General features: G+C 39.2%; 2 protein-coding genes across 2 annotated transcripts in view; one reads left to right on the forward strand and one right to left on the reverse strand.

Annotated features, from left to right (window-relative positions):
* OXR1 (oxidation resistance 1) overlaps positions 1-21,808 on the reverse strand; it is a 440,707-nt gene that overhangs the window by 383,410 nt on the left and 35,489 nt on the right. The gene's annotated exons all lie outside the window — the stretch shown is intronic.
* LOC129626973 (nucleolin-like) lies at positions 15,427-17,940 on the forward strand. Its single transcript, XM_055546462.1, is given in 4 exon segments — positions 15,427-15,703; positions 15,705-16,443; positions 16,446-17,356; positions 17,359-17,940. Coding segments are annotated over 4 exon segments (2,175 nt in total). The 5' UTR covers positions 15,427-15,553; the 3' UTR covers positions 17,734-17,940.

Consider the following 21,808-nt stretch of genomic DNA (forward strand, 5'->3'; position numbering starts at 1 on the left):
AGTGGGAAGTTGCCGTGTGACACAGGGAGCTCAGCCCAGTGCTCTGTGATGATCTAGAAGAGTGAGATGCAGCTGGGGTGGGAGAGAGGTTCAAGAGGGAAGGGACATGTGTATACCAATGGCTGATTCATGTTTTTGTATGGCAAAAACCAACACACCTGTAAAGCAGTTATCCTCCAATTAAAAATAAATTTTAAAAAGTAATACTGATGCTATATAGTAATAGTTGGAAATCCTAGTGGTTCCTGTTTACATCACAAAATTTGGTTGACATGGAAACAACTTTTTTTTTCTGTAAACAGTGATAGATTTTGTAGATAGGAGTGCTATGATTATATTAGGAACAAAAAATTTTATAAGTGAGTGCACTGGCCTCAAAAGCACATTTGAAATTTAATAAGACTATTAGGTGTTTTCTGATTATGTTTTAAACAATGAATTTCCTCCATCTCACAGAGTGCAGTGAGAAAGAATTAGTTCCTGAGAGTAAAGACTATATAAAACATACTGTAGTAACCCTTACTGAGATCTGAGTGATAAATCCACATTCTCTCTTATTTTCACAAATTATCTTATTTGCACTATCATCTCATATTTGTATAATAGCAGAGTTTCAATATTGAACACTGTTGGAATATTTACTATCTGACAGCCATCATGTTAGGTACATCATATAAATTATTGCACAATTCTCCAATAATCTTATGACATCTGTATTCTTCTTATTATTTTGTTTTTCAGATAAAGAGACGCAGCTAGAAGTGGAGCCTGACAGCTTTAAACACTGTGTTAAGTGTGTGTGCGTGCTCAGTTGCTTCAGTCGTGTCTGATTCTTTGCAGCCCTATGAACTATAGCCCACCAGGCTCCTCTGTCCAAGGGATTCTCCAGGCAAGAACACTGGAGTGGGCTGCCATGCCCTCCTCCAGGGGATCTTCTTGACCCACAGATCCAGCCCATGTCTTTTACACCTCCTGCATTGGCAGGTGAGTTCTTTACCACTAGCGCCACATGAGACATCCCGTGTTAAGTGTAAGACACCAAATATGATTCATTGGGCACACAGAAATACATTTGATGCGCAATATGCCTTTAAGTCTCTTTATAACACCCTTCCTGTGCATCAGTCTTGTTTCTTTGTAATGCTAATCAACATTCTAAGTTAAGAGAAAATTCGATAAACCCTAAGGCCCCTTCCAAGTCTCACCACCTACAGACAACTAAGCCACCCAATAAAATAAAATCTTCAAAAGTTATAACTTTCAGTTTAAATCTGGAGATAAGAAATGGCTAATTAAGTAACCATTCACAACATTTCAAGTCTTTCTCAGGAATACAAGACAGAAATAGTTCATAATACACACCAGTAATACATACTGAATTCTTATATTTGCCATGTACTCACTTTTTTTGCATTATCTCATTGAAAGTTCACAGTGACCTTAAAAGTAGGTACAAATATTATCCTACTTAAGTAGTAATTAGAATCCTAATTCCTTATGTATTCTAAATGTGCCTCATTGTTCAGTCACTCAGTCTTGTCTACTCTCTGTGAGTCCATGGGCTATAGCAAGCCAGGTTTCCCTGTCCTTAACTATTTCCTGGAATTTGCTATAACTCTTGTCCATTGAGTCAATGATGCCATCCAACCAACTCATCTTCTCTTGCCCCCTTCTCCTCCTTTCCTCAATCATTCCCAGCATCAAGGTCTTTTCCAATGAGCCAACTGTTCACATTAGGTGGCCAAAGCATTGGAGCTTCAGCTTCAGCATCAGTCCTTCCAATGAATATTCAGAGTTGATTTCCTTTAGGATGGACTGGTTGGATTTCCTTGCAGTACAAGGGACTCTCAAGAGTCTTCTCCAACACCACAGTTCAAAAGCATCAATTCTTCGGCACTCAGCCTTCTCTATGGTCAAACTCTCAAATTTATACATGACTACTGGAAAAACCATAGCTTTGACTAGATGGACCTTTGTTGGCAAAGTAATGTCTGCATTTTAATATGCTGTCTAGGTTTGTCATAGCTTTCCTTCCAAGAAGCAAGTGTCTTTTAATTTCATGCCTGCAGTCACTGTCCATAGTGATTTTGGAGCCCAAGAAAATAAAATCTGTCATCGCTTCCACTTTTTCCCCATCTATTTGCCATGAAGTGATGGGACCAGATGCCATGGTCTTAGTTTTCTGAATGTTGTGTTTTTAGCCAGTTTTTTCACTGTCCTGTTTCACCTTCATCAAGAGGCTCTTAAGTTCTTCTTCGCTTTCTGCCATTAGGGTAGTATCATCTGTGTATCTGAGGTTATTGATATTTCTCCTGGCAATCTTGATTCCAGCTTGTTCTTCATCCAGCCCAGCATTTTTTGTATGATGTACTCTGCATATAAGTTAAATAAACAGAGTGACAATATACAACCTTGATGTATTCCTGTACCGATTTGAAATCAGTCTGTTGTTCCATGTCCAGTTCTAACTGTTGCTTCTTGACCTGCATACAGATTTCTCAGGAGGCAGGTAAGGTGTTATAATATTCCCATCTCTTGGAGAATTTTCAACAGTTTGTTGTGATCCACACAGTCAAAGGCTTTAACATAGTCAATGAAGCAGAAGTAGATGTTTTTCCTAGAATTCCCTTGCTTTCTCTACGATCCAATGGATATTGGCAATTTGATCTCTGGTTCCTCTGCCTTTTCTAAATCCAGTTCTACATCTGGAGTTCTCTGTTCACATATTGTTGAAGCATAGCTGGAAGGATTTTGAGCATTACCTTGCTAGCATGTGAAATGAGCACAACTGTGTGGTAGTTTCAACATTCTTTTGCATTGCTCTTCTTTGAGACCGGAATGAGCACTGACCTTTTCCAATCCTGTGGCCACTGCTGAGTTTTCCAAATTTGCTGGCATATTGAGTGCAGCACTTTAACAGCATTATCTTTTAGGATTTGAAATAGCTCAACTGGAATTTCACCACCTTCACTAGTTTTGTTTGTAATGATTCTTCCTAAGGCCTACTTGATGTCACACTGCAGGATGTCTGGCTCTAGGTGAGTGATAACACCATCGTGGTTATCTGGGTCATTAAGACTATTTTTAAAATGACTAAACTATGCCATTTTAAGCCAAACAACTTTTTTATTCTTTCAAAGAAATGACAATGGGTAGCCATGGTAATTGACTTAGAAGCACCCAGTTAATTTTAAATTGTAGCTTCAAATTACAACATAGAAATCATAGTGCCTGAGTGACCTGATTTTGTGTGCTGTCAAAACCTTCAGGATCTGGCTTCAGCTTTTCTGATGACCTCTCCTCCCGAAGTCAAACTACATTTGCAGGAATGTCATCCCACCACTCAGTCTTATACTCAGGCCCATGTATGTTCTAATTCTCTTCTGCTTTCTCATCTTCATGCCTTTCATTTCTCAATTATATTAAAACTCAGATAAAAGGTTATGGCCTCCAGTAAGTCACTCTTACCCCAGGGGTGTTTCTACACTGTACTTAAAACAATCACAACACTTATAGATTATATTGTAATTAACTGTTTGTCTACAAGCTTTTTAAGAGAGGAGCCTGTATTCTGTCTACCTGGCAAAGTACTTGAGAGTTTCTCAGAATCTGTTGAGTGAGTGAAAGCCCAGGCAAGACTGTCCTAAGAGGACAGCATCAACAGGATGGAAGACTATCTGAAGATATACTGTGAGCCAGGTGCCAGGCTCTGTATAAATATGTATCCTCCAGAGACACACAATCTAGTTAGGTGAAAAAAAGGCAAAAAAACAGTCCATAACATATATAAAATTACATAAGTTCAAAATAATATTGGCTTGCTGACAAAAGAGCAAAAAATTCTTACTATTAAGGGTGATAGTAATCACCATAATGTATCAAAGAAAGTGTTTTATAAAAAACTTAATTATGCAACTTTTTTATTTTCCAGGAATTATTCCCCAGAAGGAAGCAATATGATAAACATCTAGTTCTTTTTCTACATATGCATATTCTCACACTCTTCTTGCTTTCACATGCATGCGAGCATGGCACACAAACACATATACACACAACACATGTATACACATAAGCACACACTAAAAAACATTAAAACCTTTTAAAGTAACCAAAAGATAAAGGAAACTTTATCTTACATAAGGATTCTTATGTAGCCTACTCCCTAAATTAAAAAAAGAAATTATCTTGGTTGCTAGAACTGAAATTTGAATATTGTCTTCTAGTCAACATCAGCTGTTAATTCAGACTACGGATAACATAATGATGCTTTCCCTTTTGGCAAAGCAGATTAATACTGATAAAATATGGCAAAGCATTATTATAAGTAATAAGACAGATGGCAATAGATTTTAGGCCTGCAGAAAAGCCATAAAAATACACTGAATATTGACAAGGAAGAGAGGTTTCAAAAATGGTGAAATGTAAATCATGGCTCTGTTAAGACACTTTAACAGGATGCCACCGTGGTGCCAAATGAAGGCAGCAGACTCTGAGAAGACACGTCACCTGTCACTTCAGATATTTGTTGACAATTCTAGGAGTTTATACTCCATTATGAAGGATGACTCAGATTAAATTCAGGCCATCCTGCCTACAGTAATTAGTCTGCTAATTCTGCAGCACAGCTTTTGGCTTCTGCTCAGCAGTTGGCCTAAGGTTATAAACTGGACTATTTATTAAGCCTTATTAAGACTGCTGTCAGCTGTAATCATATTGCTCCTCCGCACAAAACCTTCAGTGGCTCCCTGCTGCCTTCCTAATTAAGTCTATACTCCTCGTCTTGACATTTCAAAGTCCTTTACCATATGTTGCTAACCTTGCTTTCCAGTCTGTATTTTCACCACTCCAAGGGTTGTTCTGGTCTGGTCCAACTAAACTTCTTCTCCTTTCTCAAACACCCTTTCTGATGTCTTCTTCACTCATGAGATTCTGACTGGATTGCTCTTCCTGCTTCCCATCATTAACATCCCATGCTGATCCATCTCTGTATATGACCACAGTTTTCAAGCTTTCCTGATATATCTCAATAAGTTTGTCTATTAAAGAAATGTAAATGATAAAAATGGAAAAAGTATCAAGTTTAAATGAGATAGATTTGATTCTGAATTCTAATTTTTTCTACTTGCTGATAAGCTTAAGCAGGTTAAATGAGATCTCACATATAATGATTCTGTTACAGTGTCTGACACATGATAGAAAATCTATATACACTGACTTTCCTTTCCCTGATTTCTCCAATTCAACATAGTCCCTCCCCGCCTTGCATTACATGACAGACACTCCAACTGTGTTACCTGGTAGTAGTTCATGATCTCTTAGCACTTGTCACATAGGAAATACATGCCTTGTCATCAGTGACTAATCACTGATGGCACATTTACAAATGAAAACTCATCAATCCCAGAGAACAAAGTTCCAAATATCATAAGTCAGTTTATCAAACTCAGAAATTTAACATAGCTCCTTAACTCCTTATTTAGGAAAAAAAATATTATTGGTTAAGAGAAAAGCACTCTGCAATTCTAATGACAAAATAATTACAAGATATTGAACCAAAAGTAGATCCAGAATTAGCTATATTTTCATTCTACTTTGTTATTTACAATCAAACCACTGTGTGTGCAGTGAGAACTGAATTTGCTTTGAAAACTGGAAAACATCTAATTAAGAATATTTTTTAGATAGCATGAAGCTATGTAATAAAATAAAAATAAAATCTAATTGTTGACCCTTAACCAACCTGTTAAAAATCTTTTCAGTGTTACTGAAAATTTGTCTTGATTATCTTTTATTCAATTTAACAGTGTCTAATAATCCTTAACTGTGTCTAGGAGACCTGAAATATTTTAAGAGATAAGAGCCTTAACCAAAAGGTCAGTAGACAGTGATGTCTTTCTAAAATTATTAGTCCATACATTAATAAATCCCAATGAGTACTGGAAGGACGTTTAATTCTGAGACAAGCACAGCAGTATTTCTGGGATCAGGTACCTGCATGTACAGTGAATACATGTTTTGGCGTAATATTAAATGGCTATGTATTCAAAAGCAGTTTAGATCAAAGTCAAAGCTAAAGTCAAAAATTATCATAGGATGAAAATACTAAAAACAGGCTTCAAGTATGATGAATATGATGGGTCAGTAACAGCCCTTGAAAAATAAGGTATATATTTTTTAAAAATGAAGGCAAAGCTAAGCCTTGTGTAAAACAAATTTCTTCTTTAGCTCTCTGTCAAAAAATGTTCTAAGTCAATTGTAGACAACCAAATGGATCCCCTGGCAAGCAGTGAAAACTCATGTTATTTATCAAGATTTGCTTTCAGAATAATGCAAATTACCATCTATCATCTATATCACGTTGAGCATGAGTGTTCCCTTTATAGGACAATAAAAACAAATAAGATTTGAAAACAAATGAAAGATATATACATCATCATTCTGTACTGAAATATATATATATACCTTTTTTAAAGAAAATGATTTATCTGATCATATAAATAATACACATTATAAAACTTTTAGAAAATTTAGGAAAATACTAAAATAAAAGAAAATCACCCCATTACATATAAGTTCAATCTGCCAGTTAACCAATAAAAATAGAGGCTCACATTGCCTGACTTGATCATTAACATAATTCTATTTCAGGACAGAGTTGTAGGTCTAAAATCTCCTGACTCCTTGTTTACTTCACCTTGAAAATGATAATACAGGTTCAGGAACTTTCTGTACCAGAATAAATTAGGTTATGGACATTGATAATAATACTTATGTAGGAGAAGGAAATGGCAATCCACTCCAGTATTCTTGCCTGGAAAATCCCATGGACGGAGGAGCCTGGCAGGCTACAGTCCATGGGGTTGCAAAGAGTCGGACATGACTGAGCAACTTCACAACAAGGAATGGTTCACCAGAGAAGGCAATGGCAACCCACTCCAGTACTCTTGCCTGGGAAATCCCATGGGCAGAGGAGCCTGGTGGGCTGCAGTCCATGGGGTCGCTAGGAGTCGGACATAACTGAGTGACTTCACTTTCACTTTTCACTTTCATGCATTGGAGAAGGAAATGGCAACCCACTCCAGTGTTCTTGCCTGGAGAATCCCAGGGGCAGGCTGCCTGGTGGGATCTGCCTGGTGGGCTGCCATCTACGGGGTCGCACAGAGTCGGACACGACTGAAGTGACTTAGCAGCAGCAGCACACTGTTATGTATGGTGACGATTTTAAAGAAGTCTGGAAACTGTTTCCAACAGTGGGCCTTAAATAGCTTTCATATTTACAGCTTGGTTTGAGAGGTGAGTTTGTAGCTCCCTTTGGGTCTCAGAAACACCTTTCCTCCATCCAAGCATTTGAAGGATAGGTTGCTTTTTGGGATGCCGGAGAGTGATTTGTATGCTATTGGAGATGGCGGAGGAAATTTCCCGAGAGACACCCAACGCCTGGGACAGCCTGATACAGTCAAGAGTGAAAGTTGTTAAAACAAACAAACAAACAAACAAACAAAAACAGTAACTAGGTTCAAATGCTAGAGTTACTAGTATTTCAGAGGAACTGCAAGAATGACATAAAAACTATAATTTTAAAAATGAAACATTTTTGAGGGTTTAATATTAATATATATTGAGAGTATACTAAGAAGTTTATACAAATTTTTAGAGTCAATCTTCACAATAATCCTATGAAGTAGGTTCTGCCTCTCTCTCCATTTTACTACTGGGAAACTGAGGACAAGAAAATTAAAATATCACAGTGTTAATGAGCAGCAGTCACCACCAGATCCAAAGTGTTCAATCCTATACTCTTAGAGTAATAGGTAGAATGCAGGGCCTTTTGCAGCCCAGCACTTCTCCTGTTCTGAACATAATACAGGTCCTTGGGTGATACTCCACAGTATCTAAGATGATATAGTTTAATCTAAAGGATCAAAGGCAGGCATAGCCTGAAGCCTTAAACCCTCAAGATGCCAGAAGCCAATGTTCTAAGACTCAAAGGGTTGTTCAAAAATCAGGGACCTTGGATAAGCATTCTTACCATTGCACTATGGATATTTATAAAAAATTATGCCATCAATACATATTTACTACTGAGAACAAATCTATTGCATTATGGGCACAGGATAAAATAAAAAATAAGAGACTGTCTCCCAGAAACTTCACTGGGAGAAGAAGCATCATCCATATGTCTCCCTCATGACACTGAAGGGTTCTTGAATGAACCAACTATGACTTCCATACTTTCATATCCTTCATTGTGCCAATCATGTACCATAATGTGCCTATTATGTGACAGTTGTATATTACACTGTGTCTTCATGGTGTAGGACATGATGGGTACCCAATGGACGAAAGCCAGCATGTTTAACCTGGTCCAAAGTGCCATGCATGCTCTGGCCTTGTCTCATGTCATCTCACTCTCTTCCCTCACTTCTTATCATTCTTGAAGACATGAATACTTTCCCAGCCCAGGAAGCCTGTCCACAGCAGCTTTCAGCTTAAGTTTAACTTTCATAGAGAAATTTTCTACACACTAGGTCAGGTCAAAATTCCCTATAAATCAATCTCATGCCATAAGATAATTTTCCTTTTCAACACTTACCTTGATGTAAATAAACACTTATTTATGTAATTAATTTTAAGGACATAAACACTGTAAGTCTTATTTGCTGCTATAATCTCAGCACCTAACATAGAATCTGATAACTGGTAGGTCCTTAGTATTGAGTTAGTCAATGAATAAATGAATTAGTAAGTGGAAGAATAAGAATTTCTGAACAAATGACTCCTTTCTGGATCATACATATAATCATTTAACCATTTCTGGCAGACCACAGATGCATTATAATTGAGAAATACTGAGAAGCTTAGAATTTAGTACAAAATAAAGTTATTATTCATTGGAAGAACTGATGCTAAAGCTGAAGCTACAATACTTTGGTCACCTGATGCAAATAGCTGACTCATTGGAAAAGAACCTGATGCTGGGAAAAATTGAGGGCAGGAGGAAAAGGGGACAACAAAGATGAGATGGTTGGATAGCATCATAGCCTCACTGGACATGAGGTGAGCAAGCTCTGGGAGATGATGAAGGACAGGGAAGCCTGGCATGCTACAGTCCATGGGGTCGCAAGGAGTCAGACATGACTGAGTGACTGAACAACAACAGGAACAATGAAGTTATTAGAAATGATTGCTCTTTTCTCTGAGACACTCAGGTAGAGCTGGTTGTTGTACACATCCCATTACCTTCTTTTGCTTGTATTACCAATCAGTCATCCATGCAATGCTTTTATATTTTTTGAGTCATGTCCCATATCACATTATCCACATCTTAGGTTTCAAGTCAGAATTTTGATAACCCCTTTGCTATGTCTGTAAACATTTGCATCTCATCTTGGCTCAGCACCAATTTGCAGGAATTACCTTGGAATTAATTAAATGTTCTAAGAGGCCAAGTCTCCTTCTGAAGGTACAGGGCTCGTTTTCAAAGAAGGTTCTGGGTTGATTTTGTACTAATGAATTGATTTACTGAATAAAAAGTCATATCTTTCTTCTAAGGATATCAGTAAGAGCCAACATCTACCATTATTCCAAACCAGCATCACTGGTCTCCACCCACTAAATACTAGTAGCAAACTCAAGTAATGCCAGTCAGAAATGTCTCCAGACAACTGCCCTGCATCGCCGGAGAGGTAAAACCATCCCTTGCTTGAGAACCACTACTCTAACTGATATATTGCATAATCATGGATGGTGGGGTCATGGTCAACGGTACCTGGGGACGTTAGTGAAAGCTTCCCAAACAATATGATGTGATGCTCCAGTTGAGGTTTCAAGGGTCAGCAAGAATATGTTCAGAAAGCCAAAATGAACCCTTTGACCGTGAGTAAATTTAACTGGAGATCTCAAAACTGCGAACATTCAAGGTCAGTACTAACCATCCCTGAGCCAGTCAATTCTCCAAACTGCACAAGAACACCACTCTCTCATGCTTTCCCTTCTCTACCATAACATGCTTTGGACACTCTGCACTGCTGAAAGACATATAACTTACTAAATAATGGTACAGGTTCAATCACTAGCTATGTGATCTCGGGAAGTCATTAAACTTTTGGGAGTTTCAGTGCCCATGTCTTATAAAGTGAAGCTGTTCGATTAGTGTTTGACCTCTGGAGCCTCTTCAAATTAAATTCTTTGATAAATATTTGTTGTTTTTTACAGAAGTCTCTCTGCTCATTAAAATGGATACCCTTCATGTTATATTGATTTGCAGTGGGCACTAATCAAATAACAGTTCTAATAAGTTGGGTACTGAAAACTGATTAGAAATATATCCCCACTTTTCACACCCCTCTGGGGAACATATTCAGATTCAAAGGAGAAATCATTCACCCTTAAGACAAACAGCAGCATTATTGCATTGACAGTGAATTAAACTGCTCGGGACTGCATCAATTTCAGAGTTATAATCTTGTCATGTCACAGACGTACGCATATTCATATTTATATGTACAAACTTTTTTTTTTCAAAAATACTGAATGTTTCCACAAAGAGAGAGAAGGAAGAATTGAGTTCAATACATAAACCATATTTTTTTTTTTAAACAGACTTTTTTCTAGAGCAGTTTCAGGTTCACAGCAAAACTAACTGGGAAGTACAGAGAATTTCCATATACTCATTGGCCCCACAGATGCACAGCCTCTTTCACCATCAACATGCCCCACCAAAGTGTCACACTGGTTCCAGCTGATGAGCCTACAGTGCCAAACATTATTATCCAAAGTCCATAGCTTGCCCTAAAAATTCTATGTGCTCTGTATATTCATCCTTCCCTTCTTCCTAACCCCTACCAACCACTGACAGTTTTTTTATTGACACCAATAGTTTTGCTTTTTCCAGGATGTCACAGTTAGAACACACAGTAATGTAGCCATTTCAGGTTGGCTTCTTTCATTGAGTGATTTCCATTTAACTTTCCTCCATGATTTTCCGTGATGTGATAACTTATTTCTTTTAGTGCTGCATAATATTCCACTGGTTAGATATATCCCTGTTTTCCTGTTCACCTATTGAATACATTTTGGCAAGTTACATCTTTGACAAGCTTTGGCAATTATGAATAAAGCTGCTAAAAACATCCACGTGCAGGTTTTGTATGAACATAGTCAAACAATTGTTAAAATGTGGATTTATTAACACTACTGCATACCAAATCACGCTGAAAGGTAATAGCTAAAAACAACCACCCATTTAACTCATGAGTCTCTGGATAAGCAATCTTGACTGGACTCATCTGGCTGGTTCTTTTTTCTCAACTGCCCTCCTTCACTTGTGCCGTCAGGGCAACTTGGCATTGCTGATCTGTTTTGTACTCTCTCACATCTCTGTGACCATGGCTGGGTCAAGGGGGCTGACTTAGCTCCACACTACGTTCTCTCACCTGCCAGCAGGTGAGCCTCTAACTGCACACATGACGTCTGGGTGGGCTTCCTAGAGAGTGGAAGCACGCAGGGGGCCCTTGCAGGCCAGGCTCTGAATGTGCAGGGTGTCGATTCTGCGGGATTCTGCTGGCTGAAGCAAGTCACAAGGCCTACTCAGATTCAAAGGAAGGGGAAATGAACCTCACTTCTTGATGGAAAAAGCCGAAAAGCCACTTGGTACAGGGCACGAATACAGGAAAATGTGAAGTATTATGCCATTGTTTTGCAATCCACTACATCTGGGTTATTAGACTAGCAGGACAACATCATGGTTTAAATTTTGAACTCTGGGAGTCAGCCACTGAAACTCAGAACTTCCTTGTCATTCACTAGCTGAGCAGTAATGACCTCTTTAACCTGAAATCACCTTACTTGTAAAGTTGGGATAATGATGGTAACTGCCTTATAGTGACGGCTTTCCATGGCTGCTGTTCTACTGTCACTGAGGGGACTTCGTGCTGGTGCTTAGTCACTCAGTCGTGTCCGACTCCTTGTGACCCCATAGGCTGTTTCCTGCAAACTCTGCTGTTCAAGGGATTCTCCAGGCAAGAGTATTGGAGTGGGTTGCCATTTCCTTCTCCTGACTTTACCTCACTATTAAAAAAAAAAAAAAAATATATATATATATATATATATATATATATAGCCCAGTTTGAGAAAATGAGATAAACTCCCCTTCTTCCTGAAATCATTCATTGTCAAGTCACTTCTTTAAATCACGTTTCTGAGGATACAGAAAGATCATGGAGCTATTTTTGGTTAGTTTTTACTTTTGTGCTAATTGATGGCCTTTTTCCTATCTTTCTCGACAAGAACAGAAGTAATCATGAAAATTTTCATTTGCTGGATAGTTTCAACTAAAACAACTTTTAAAACTTAACTTGCCATCTGTCTTTAATTGTTCAGTTTCTTAAATGTACTATTCACCTGAGTACATGGTAACATGTTAAAAGTTTTGAGTAGTAGCTACTAAGCCATGTAAATTGAATTATAAAGTAAAAAGGATCATTTAAACCCCCCAAATACATACCTACTTGTATATATCTGTCATTTGTCCATTCAGCAGGATCATACCTTTGAGCATGTTTTATTTACATATCAAAATTAGATATTCTATCTCTAAGTGCGCTTCATAGTAGAACCTTGTTATGAAGACATTTTCGTTACAGACACTTGCTTTTGTGATGCAACTAATTTAAAACCTGTTTATTTTCCTAATCCAAACTGGATGTTATAACTCAGTATTTCAGTCACTCAAGTAATCTGCCAACTCTGGCTATAAAATTATAGGATCAATTTATGTTAATTTTTAAAAGGTTTTAAAAACTCTGTTTAATATTTTACTATTCTTGGAAAAAGAAGAAACTGATTTGAAAGGAATATTTTTGTTAATGTTGAAGAAATACTGGGATTCTTTCAGTCCAAAATGCTCATGCTATGTAATTTTTTTCTTTTGTTTAAAAATTTATGGTGTTATTCAAAGTATAACTTATCTATACAAGTGTTTTAAAAATATAACAGTATATAGAATATGAAAATGATGCTGAGTTAGAATATAATATAATCAAGAATTCAAGACTAAGGAAAACTGAAGCATACCCTCTTCTGAGGGTATCTTTAAGAAGGCAGCCATAAAACCACAAGAATAAAACCCAGAATTGAAACAGATACTCTGGTATACATATACAGAAAGCACTGCTATTCAATAGGAACATGATTTCCAGTTATTCAAATGAAACTTCCTTTACAACAAGAAGATTTGGCATTTAAGTAGTTAAGAGCATCTTAACTAACATCTAGGCACCCCACTCCAGTACTCTTGCCTGGAAAATCCCACGGACAGAGGAACCTGGAAGGCTGCAGTCCATGGGGTCACTGAGGGTCCGACACGACTGAGCGGCTTAACTTTCACTTTTCACTTTCATGCATTGGAGAAGGAAATGGCAACCCACTCCAGTGTTCTTGCCTGGAGAATCCCAGGGATGGAGGAGCCTGGTGGGCTGCTGTCTATGGGGCTGCACAGAGTCGGACACGACTGAAGTGACTTAGCAGCAGCAGCAGCATGCACACTTTGGTGGTGAAACAAAGGAAAAGTAGGTAATATTCCTGACTTAAGAATGTTGGAATATGCTTGAGAATATAAGGCATATGGATATTAATGATGTAAGAATATACACAGAGATCACACATGTGAATGATCATTAAAATAGTGAAAGATACGTAACTGCTAAAAGACAATTTTTTAAGTCAAAGTAGTCAGAAAGCTAGTAATCAAGAATTTATTTTGGAAAAAATAGTGGGTCTTAAAAGGGCAAAACATAGAATAGGAGAAAAACTAAGTAAGTTAGGGAAGTTGACAAAAATAGAACTGCATGAAGACAAGTCCTATCATTGCTTTATATAGCTGTCTAGTGATGAACTTTCTTACCAGACACAAGGAGACTTGAAATAAGGAAAAATACACTAAGAACCCTATAGAACCCTATTTTATTGCTGAGGTAGCAAAGCACAGGAATTAAGAGCTTGCAATCTGGAATCAGACTGTCTGGATCCAAACCTGATTCTGTCACTCACGGGCCAGGTGGCCTTGGGCTAGTTCCTTGGCTATGTGCCCCAGTCTCCTCATTTGTAAAACGAGGGAAAAAACAGCTCCTGCTTGTATGTTGGATTGTATCACAGCCACTAGGTTAGGGTAGGAATTACATTTCCCAGAACCCCTCCCTTTGTGCGTTTCTGGGTTATTCTTATCAAAAGAAAACTTGCAGGAGATATGTAGAGTGGAAATGAAGTAGTGACCATTTAATCTCTGAATGGCTTGTGGTCAGCTGTGATGATGGACAGATGCAGAGATACCCGATGGTTTTCAGCCTGTCCTCTTTCTCCCACTGCCCCGTTAGCAGTTCTTCCTTACTTGTCATGCTGCTGACCAAGAACAGGACTCAGGGCTGCCAGCAGACATTTGACTGAGGACCCACAGAAGCAGAGGTTACCAAAAACACCAAGCTTCTCTCTCTGAGCTCCCCTTCGTGTTGTCATTTCAGTGTCTGGACGTATCTGGATTCTCAGATTGATTGGCATGCAAATAGTAAACCGTGTGTAAAGGAAATTAACTCCCATGCTTACAATTGTCATAGTTGGAAAGTGGGTCTAATTCATTCTCTCCCCACTAGTTTCTGTCTTAATAAATTCTATTACAAATTGTACTGTGGCCTGACGATCTCATATCTTACTAGAGATTCTGAGAGGTTCTGTTCTGCAGAAGACCATTGTTACTGCTCATTGTTCAGATTTCATGGGCAAGAGAAGCTACAAGTGACATGAAAAAAGTAACATTCTGACACAGTGGAAAAATTCTGGGGTTTTGGTAACTACAAAAATCTGTATGTGACCCCTGACTTTCTGCCCTCCTGTGTGACTTTGAGCAAAGGTCTTCACATGCCTGATCCTAATTTGCCTCAAAAATAAAATGGAAATAATACCACCCTCAAAGAACTTTCATAGAGGCTTATGAAATAACACAATAATATTTGGACAATGGCTGGCATATTATTAAACACTTAGTATATGTTTGACCAATATTATTATTTATTTTCTTGATCTCAAGGCCTACTAAATAAAAAACACACAAAAAGAAAAATTTAAACTCTCTGGATTTGTCCTTGTGAAAAATAATCAGTATTCTATGATTCCCATATATAAGACTTGTTGATTTCCTAATTACTCATGAAATAAGTTAATGTATTGTAAAGTTGGTGAATATCTTATTTGAAGTGAAATGCCTATTTTTCATACTATTTTAAAAATTAGGGATAATGTACATTTCCCAGCATGTTGAGAGAAAACACACAGATGGCATGCCAGGTCATTAAACTAGCAGACATGTTTGACCAGAGAAATTTTAGCATATCTGAAAATTCTGATAATGAACATATTAGAAAAAAAGAAGAGTCTCGAGAGCTAGCTGGCAGCCAAGCGTACGCGTTCAGGGATTAGCGGCTGCCATCGACGGTGCTTAGGTTCCTCTGGGCTTGTCTGCGCCACTTGCTCGCCACACACTCCGCCATCATAAGCCGCCATCATGGTAAAGCTCGCAAAGGCCGGTAAAAATCAAGGTGACTCCAAGAAAATGGCTCCTCCCCCAAAGGAGGTAGAAGAAGATAGTGAAGATGAGGAAATGTCAGAAGATGAAGACGATGAGAGCAGTGGCGAAGAGGTTGTTATCCCTCAGAAAAAAATGCAAGAAGGCTACCACAACTCCAGCAAAGAAAATGGTGGTTTCCCCAACAAAAAAGGTTGCAGTTGCCACACCAGCAAAGAAAGCAGTTATCACCCCTGGCAAAACGGCAGCAGCTATGCCAGCCAAGAAGACAGTTACACCTGCCAAAGCAGTGGTAACACCTGGCAAAAAGGGAGCCACCCCAGGCAAAGCAGTGGTAGCAACCTCTGGTAAGAAGGGAGCAGCCACCCCAGGCAAGGGAGCAAAGAACGGCAAGAATGCCAAGAAGGAAGACAGTGATGAAGAAGATGAAGATGACAGTGAAGAGGAAGACGATGATGATGAAGAGGAGGATGAGCCAGCAGTGAGGAAGGCAGCTGCTGCTTTTGGTGCTGCTCCTGCCACAGATGATGAGGATGACGAGGATGACGATGATGATGACGAGGATGATGAGGAGGAGGAGGAGGAGGATGAGGAGGACGAAGATGACTCTGAAGAAGAACCTATGGAGATTGTACCTGCCAAAGGAAAGAAAGCTCCAGTAAAAGCTGTTCCTGTGAAGGCTAAGAGCACTGCTGAAGATGAAGATGAAGAGGAGGATGATGATGATGAAGAGGAGGAGGAAGAGGATGACAATGATGAAGAGGAGGACAACAATGAGGAGGAAGAAGAGGAGGAAGAGGAAGAAGAGCCTGTCAAAGAAGCACCTGGAAAACGAAAGAAGGAAATGGCCAAACAAAAAGCAGCTCCTGAAGCAAGAAACAAAAAGTGGAAGGCACAGAACCAACTACGTCTTTCAATCCCTTTGTTGGAAACTTGAACTTCAATAAATCTGCTCCTGAATTGAAAACGGGTATCAGTGATCTTTTTGCTAAAAATGATCTTGCTGTTGTCGATGTCAGAATTGGTGTGTCTAGGAAGTTTGGCTATGTGGATTTTGAATCTGCCGAAGACCTGGAAAAAGCCTTGGAACTCACTGGTTTAAAAGTCTTTGGCAATGAAATTAAACTAGAAAAACCAAAGGGGAAAGACAGTAAGAAAGATCGAGATGCAAGAACACTTTTGGCTAAAAATCTGCCTTACAAAGTTACTCGGGATGAATTAAAAGAAGTGTTTGAAGATGCTGTGGAGATCAGATTAGTCAGCAAGAATGGAAAGAGTAAAGGGATTGCTTATATTGAATTTAAGACAGAAGCTGATGCAGAAAAAACCTTGGAAGAAAAGCAGGGAACAGAGTTAGATGGGTGATCCATTTCTCTGTACTACACCGGAGAGAAAGGTCAAAGTCAAGACCATAGAGGTGGAAAGAATAGCACTTGGAGTGGTGAATCAAAAACCCTGGTTTTAAGCAACCTCTCCTATAATGCAACAGAAGAAACTCTTCAGGAAGTATATGAGAAGGCAACTCATATCAAGGTGCCCCAGAACCAAAATGGCAAATCTAAAGGGTATGCATTTATAAAATTTGCTTCATTTGAAGATGCTAAAGAAGCTTTAAATTCATGTAATAAAAGGGAAATTGAGGGCAGAGCCATCAGACTGGAGTTGCAAGGACCCAGGGGATCACCTAATGCAAGAAGCCAGCCATCCAAAACTCTCTTTGTCAAAGGTCTCTCTGAGGATACCACAGAAGAGACGTTAAAGGAGTCGTTTGATGGTTCTATTCTATTCAGTGACTAGCAAGGATAGTCACTGACCGGGAGACTGGATCCTCCAAAGGGTTTGGTTTTGTAGACTTCAGCAGTGAGGAAGATGCCAAAGCTGCCAAGGAGGCCATGGAAGATGGTGAAATCGATGGAAACAAAGTCACTTTGGACTGGGCCAAACCTAAGGGTGAAGGTGGCTTTGGTGGCCGAGGAGGAGGCAGAGGTGGCTTTGGAGGCCGAGGTGGTGGCAGAGGTGGCCGAGGTGGTGGCAGAGGTGGCCGAGGTGGCTTTGGTGGCAGAGGCCGGGGAGGCTTTGGAGGGCGAGAAGGCTTCCGAGGAGGCAGAGGAGGAGGAGGAGACCACAAGCCACAAGGAAAGAAGACGAAGTTTGAATAGTTTCTTCTATCCCTGTCTCTCCCTCTCCCATTTGAAAGAAAGGACTCTGGGGTTTTTACTGTGTTAATTGATCAATGACAGAGCCTTCTGAGGACATTCCAAGACAGTATACAGCTCTGTGGTCTACTTGGAAATCCGTATAGATAACATTTCAAGGGAGATAACCCTGTTGGTGTTGACTGGATATTCATATAAACTTTTTAAAGAGTGATAAATGGCAGCCCACTCCAGTGTTCTTGCCTGGAGAATCCCAGGGACGGGAGAGCCTGGTGGGCTGCCATCTCTGGGGTTGCAAAGAGTCGGACACGACTGAAGCGACTTAGCAGCAGCAGCAGCAGCAGAGCTAACCCTTATCTGTAAGTTCTGAATTTATATTGTTTCTTCCCATGTACAAAACCATTTTTTTCCTATGGAGTTTGTTGTTGTTTTTTTTTGTTTTGTTTTGTTTTGTTTTTTGTTTTGTTTTGTTTTTTGCATTGGGGGGTGTAAAGGAAAGCAGAATGTTTTATCATGATTTTTGCTTCAGCAATTTTGGGACAAATTAAAAGTCCTAGAACTCTTAAAAAAAAAAAAAAGAATAGAAAGTTAAGTAATGAAGGTTCTGGTTGTATTCCCACTTCAAAGTTAGGTATACACTTAATATAAAAAACTACTCTGACTCTTTTAGTCATGAATGCCTAGGAAAGTGAAAGCGTTAGTTGCTTGTTCATGTCCAACTCTTTGTGAGCCCATGGACTGTAGTTCACCAGGCTTCTCTGTCCATGGAATTTTCCAGGCAAGAATACCAGAGCAGGTTACCATTTCCTCCTGCAGGGGATCTTCCTGACCCCAAGATCTATGCTCCATTGGCAGGTGGATTCTTTACTACTAGCGCCCCCTGGGTACATATAATATGCTGCTGCTGCTGCTAAGTTGCTTCAGTCGTGTCCGACTCTGTGCAACCTCATAGACAGCAGCCCATCAGGCCCCTCCGTCCCTGGGATTCTCCAGGCAAGAACACTGGAGCGGGTTGCCATTTCCTTCTCCAATGCATGAAAGTGAAAAGTGAAAGTGAAGTCGCTCAGTCGTGTCCAATTCTTAGCGACCCTATGGACTGCAGCCTACCAGGCTCCTCCGCCCATGGGATTTTCCAGGCAAGAGTACTAGAGTGGGGTGCCATTGCCTTCTCCTACATATAATATAAATATGTTAAAATCTATCTTATTTCACAGCAGGGTAACACTCAACCTTTCCTGAACTAACATAAAATCAAAACAGGCATGTCCTACCTGGGATAGAGAAAATTATAAGTAACTTCAAGAATTACAAAGAGGACCATGATTAATTAATTTTATTATTCCTCTCTGCTATATTACACAGGGGGTTGGCAATTACCCCACACGCTAGCAAAAATAATGCTCAAAATTCTCCAAGCCAGGCTTGAACAGTACGTGAACCGTGAACTTCCAGATGTTCAAACTGGATTTAGTAAAGGCAGAGGAACCAGAGATCAAACTGTCATTATCCACTGGATCATCAAAAAAGCAAGAGAGTTCCAGAAAAACATCTATTTCTGCTTTATTGATTATGCTAAAGCCTTTGACTGTGTGGATCCCAATGAACTGTGGAAAATTCTTAAAGAGATGGGAATACCAGACCACCTGACCTGCCTCCTGAGAAATCTGTATGCAGGTCGAGAAGCAACAGTTAGAACTGGACATGGAACAACAGACTGGTTCCAAATTGGGAAAGGAGTACGTCAAGGCTGTATTTTGTCACTCTGCTTATTTAACTTATATGCAGAGTACATCATGAGAAATGCTGGACTGGATGAAGGACAAGCTGGAATCAAGATTGCCGAGAGAAATATCAATAACCTTAGATATGCAGATAACACCACACTTATGGCAGAAAGTGAAGAACTAAAGAGCCTCTTGATGAAAGTGAAAGAGGAGAGTGAAAAAGTTGGCTCAAAACTCAACATTCAGAAAACGAAGATCATAGCATCTGGTCCCATCACTTCATAGCAAATACATGGGGAAACAATAGAAACAGTGAGAGACTTTATTTTTTGGGGCTCCAAAATCACTGCAGATGGTGACTGTAGTCATGAAATTAAGACACTTGCTCCTTGGAAGAAAAGTTATGACCAACCTAGACAGCATATTAAAAAGTAGAGACATTACTTTGCCAACAAAGGTCCATCTAGTCAAAGCTATGGTTTTTCCAGTAGTCAGGTATGGATGTGAGAGTTGGACTATAAAGAGAGCTGAGTGCTGAAGAACTGATGCTTTTGAACTGTGGTATTGGAGAAGACTCTTGACAGTCCCTTGCACAGCAAGGAGATCCAACTGGTCCATCCTAAGGGAAATCAATCCTGAATATTCATTGGAAGGACTGATGCAGAAGCTAAAACTCCAATACTTTGGCCAGCTGATGCGAAGAGCTGACTCATTTGAAAAGACCCTGATGCTGGGAACCTCCGTCCATAGTTCATCAGGCACTCTGTCTATCAGATCTAGTCCCTTAAATATATTTCTCACTTCCACTGTATAGTCATAAGGGATTTGATTTAGGTCATACCTGAATGGTCTAGTGGTTTTCTCCACTTTCTTCAATTTCAGTCTGAATTTGGCAATAAGGAGTTCATGATCTGAGCCACAGTCAGCTCCTGGTCTTGTTTTTGCTGACTGTATAGAGCTTTTCCATCTTTGGCTGCAAAGAATATAATCAATCTGATTTCGGTGTCGATCATCTGGGAAGGACTGATGTTGAAGCTGAAACTCTAATACTTTGGCCACCTGATGCGAAGAGATGACTCATTTGAAAAGACCCTGATGCTGGGAAAGATTGAGGGCAGGAGGAGAAGGGGATGACAGAGGATGAGATGGTTGGATGGCATCACTGACTCAATGGACATGGATTTGGGTGGACTCCAGGAGTTGGTGATGGACAGGGAGGCCTAGCTTGCTGCGGTTCATGGGGTCACAAAGAGTCAGACACAACTGAGTGACTGAACTGAACTGAACTGATGCTGGGAATGATTGAAAGCAGGAGGAGAAGGGGACAACAGAGGATGAGATGGTTGGATGGCATCACCGACTCAATGGACATGAGTTTGAGTAAGCTCCAGGAGTTGGTGATGGACAGGGAAGCCTGTCATGCTGCAGTCCATGGGGTCACAAAGAGTCAGGCATGACTGAGTGACTGAACTGAGCTGAACTGGCAATTACCCACTCATATCACTATATATGCAGTTTCACTATTTAGTGTTTCATACCTAAATTATGTAAAACACTGTATATATATTTTACTCCTAAGAAGAAATTGTATTATTTCACTTTTATTCCATTTTAATTGGGTTATTTTCCTTCTTCCTGAATCCAGTGAAATACTAGCATGAGAAGAAAAATAGGGCTTTTAATCTGGGTGTCTGAGTACAAGCCCTCAGAAAGGCTTCTTTTGGCACATTTAAATGTTAATTTAAATAATGCTTTTTAATTAATCACAGCTATGGCTATACACTCTCTTTTGAATTATGAGTTTAAAGAATAATATACTGGATAGGGTAGATAGCGTCAGATTATAAAGCCCAAGAAGGGTTATAACAGCTCATTTTCATTCCATTTCTTCCCAGAGGGTAAACAGCTGAGAGTTAGATGAAATAATGATGATAAAATGCTATAATTTCTATTTTTGCAGCTGTATCCATGAACAGAATAAAACTATAGACCTAGGGTATTTTATATACCAAGCCCTTTTTATTATCTTTATTCATTTAATTTACACAAAAACAGAATGATGCACTTACATAATTATGAAATTAGCTTATCCATGTCAGAAATGGGGAAACTGACTCAGAATTATTTAGGAGGCTTAAAATCTAATTGGCAGTCACTTCTACTTACATTTCAAAACATTTTAGTACTTTCAAGTGGTCTTTGGGGCATCAAAATCATTATGGCAGGTGAAAATAAACAATGACAATAGAGACAGAAGTTAAATATTCAGTATTCCAATTTGGATGAGACTAGTTAATGGTGGTGGGGGAAGGTTAAACTGAAATTTTAGAGAAAATGAGAAAAAAAAACTCTGG

Source organism: Bubalus kerabau, chromosome 14 (assembly GCF_029407905.1).
Source record: "Bubalus kerabau isolate K-KA32 ecotype Philippines breed swamp buffalo chromosome 14, PCC_UOA_SB_1v2, whole genome shotgun sequence".
In the NCBI taxonomy this organism is placed as follows: Eukaryota; Metazoa; Chordata; class Mammalia; order Artiodactyla; family Bovidae; genus Bubalus; species Bubalus kerabau.